The sequence below is a fragment of the Gavialis gangeticus genome, unplaced genomic scaffold (genome assembly GCF_001723915.1).
Source record: "Gavialis gangeticus isolate Ggan-Ray unplaced genomic scaffold, GavGan_comp1, whole genome shotgun sequence".
NCBI classification, from domain to species: Eukaryota; Metazoa; Chordata; order Crocodylia; family Gavialidae; genus Gavialis; species Gavialis gangeticus.
In genome coordinates, this window is record NW_017729032.1 from 16,452,527 (window position 1) to 16,454,000 (window position 1,474).

Genomic DNA, 1,474 nt, shown 5'->3' on the forward strand with positions numbered 1-1,474 from the left:
CCCCCCCCCCCCCCCGGGACAGAACGTGGAAGGAAAGGAGTGCTGTTGCCCGAGCAACCAGACACCCCCCTCCCAAGCATCTCGGGACAGGGCCGGGAGGGGGAGGGGGTAAGCGGAACGCGGTTGCCCAGGCAGCGAGACAGCCTCCCCCCCCCTTGGAATAGAACCGGGGCGGGGAGGAGGGGGAAGGAGCGCGGTTGCCCGGGCAACCAGACCCACTTCCCTTCCCTTCCCGCGCTTCATGACCCCCTCTCACCCTCCGTGTTGGTGCCGGGGTCGAAGCGCTGCCCACAGCCGCGGTTGTAGCAGAGCAGGGCCATGGCGCAACGCGCGAGGTAGAGCCGGCGCCGGCGGCAGGAAGGAGGGAGGGAGGAGGTGCCGGGCCGGAAACAGCCGAGCGGAGCCTTCCGGAACCTTCGCGAATCTTCGGGAGAATGAGGCGGGAGGCGGGAGGCGGAAAGGAAAGGGCAGCGATCGGCGCAGGCGCAATAGCGCCATCGAAGCTCGATAGGGAGGTGCTTCCGGCGAGGGAAGCGGAGATGCACAGGCGCAGTGCGGGGAGGGAGGAGGCTGGCGCAAGCAAGCGGCGCGCAGGCGCGGTGAGAATGGAACGGGGAGGGGCTTGACAGGGGGAGGTGGAGCGCATGCGTAGGGGGGAGTTTGCGGGGGACAGTGTCCGCAGCTCCTGGCTGGGAGTGAGACCACAGCAAAGAGCGTGAGCTCTGGGTGTGCTCAGTCCCTGCCTTGCTAGGCTTGTGTAGAGTGACCACGCCTTGCCTTTTCAGCCTGCACTGGGCAGTTGCAGCCCTCAGCACTGTTCCCAGTGGCCCCCATCTCCAAACTGATCATGTCCCAGGTCTCCTGTGGCAATGAGTTCTGCCAGTGAAAAAAAGTGCTTCCTTCAGTCAGATTTAAACCTGCTCCTTAGGTCTTGTCTGAGATGGTTGATTGGAGAATTTACAGGGTGGGACAGGCCTCCGAGCATCCACTAGTCCCCATCATCCGTGATTTTACAGACCTCTTCCATGTGGTCATATTATCTATCACAGCCTGTGATGAAGCCTACAAAAGTTTGTCATGCACGTGTGGATGGATGGATGTGCACTTTGTTTAGTCTATACGGTGTAAATTTACCCTGCTGCCATTTGTTTTCCCAGATGAAAAAGTCTTCATCTACTCGTTCTCCACCTGTGGAAGTCATTCCTCGCCCCGTGATAACCTTTGTTGCTTTTGTTTATATTTTTCCTGTTTTTGCAGTTCTACTTTATCCTTTCTTTTTTGGAGACAAGGCAATCAGGATGGCCTGCAGAATTCAAGATGGACTTCTTTAATGCCACACAGATGTTTTCCATCAATGGTTTATATTTTAGGAGAGACTGCAGTCCAGAAACAGATCAGCTCCATGTTCAGGGCTTCTAATGGTAGATGTAAAACTTAGTAGCTCCTGTCATTTGCAAGGCTTCAGCATCACTAT

The 1,474-nt window shown here is 56.9% G+C and overlaps 1 protein-coding gene across 1 annotated transcript in view; it reads right to left on the bottom strand.

The window, feature by feature from the left end:
- Nucleotides 1-369, bottom strand: part of CHORDC1 (cysteine and histidine rich domain containing 1) — a 31,454-nt gene extending 31,085 nt beyond the window's left edge. The window contains exon 1 of the mRNA XM_019524109.1: nucleotides 257-369. Within this exon, the coding sequence (XP_019379654.1) occupies nucleotides 257-320 (64 nt within the window). The 5' untranslated portion in view covers nucleotides 321-369. The remainder of the gene's footprint in view (nucleotides 1-256) is intronic.
- Between the last annotated feature and the right edge of the window lie 1,105 nt (nucleotides 370-1,474).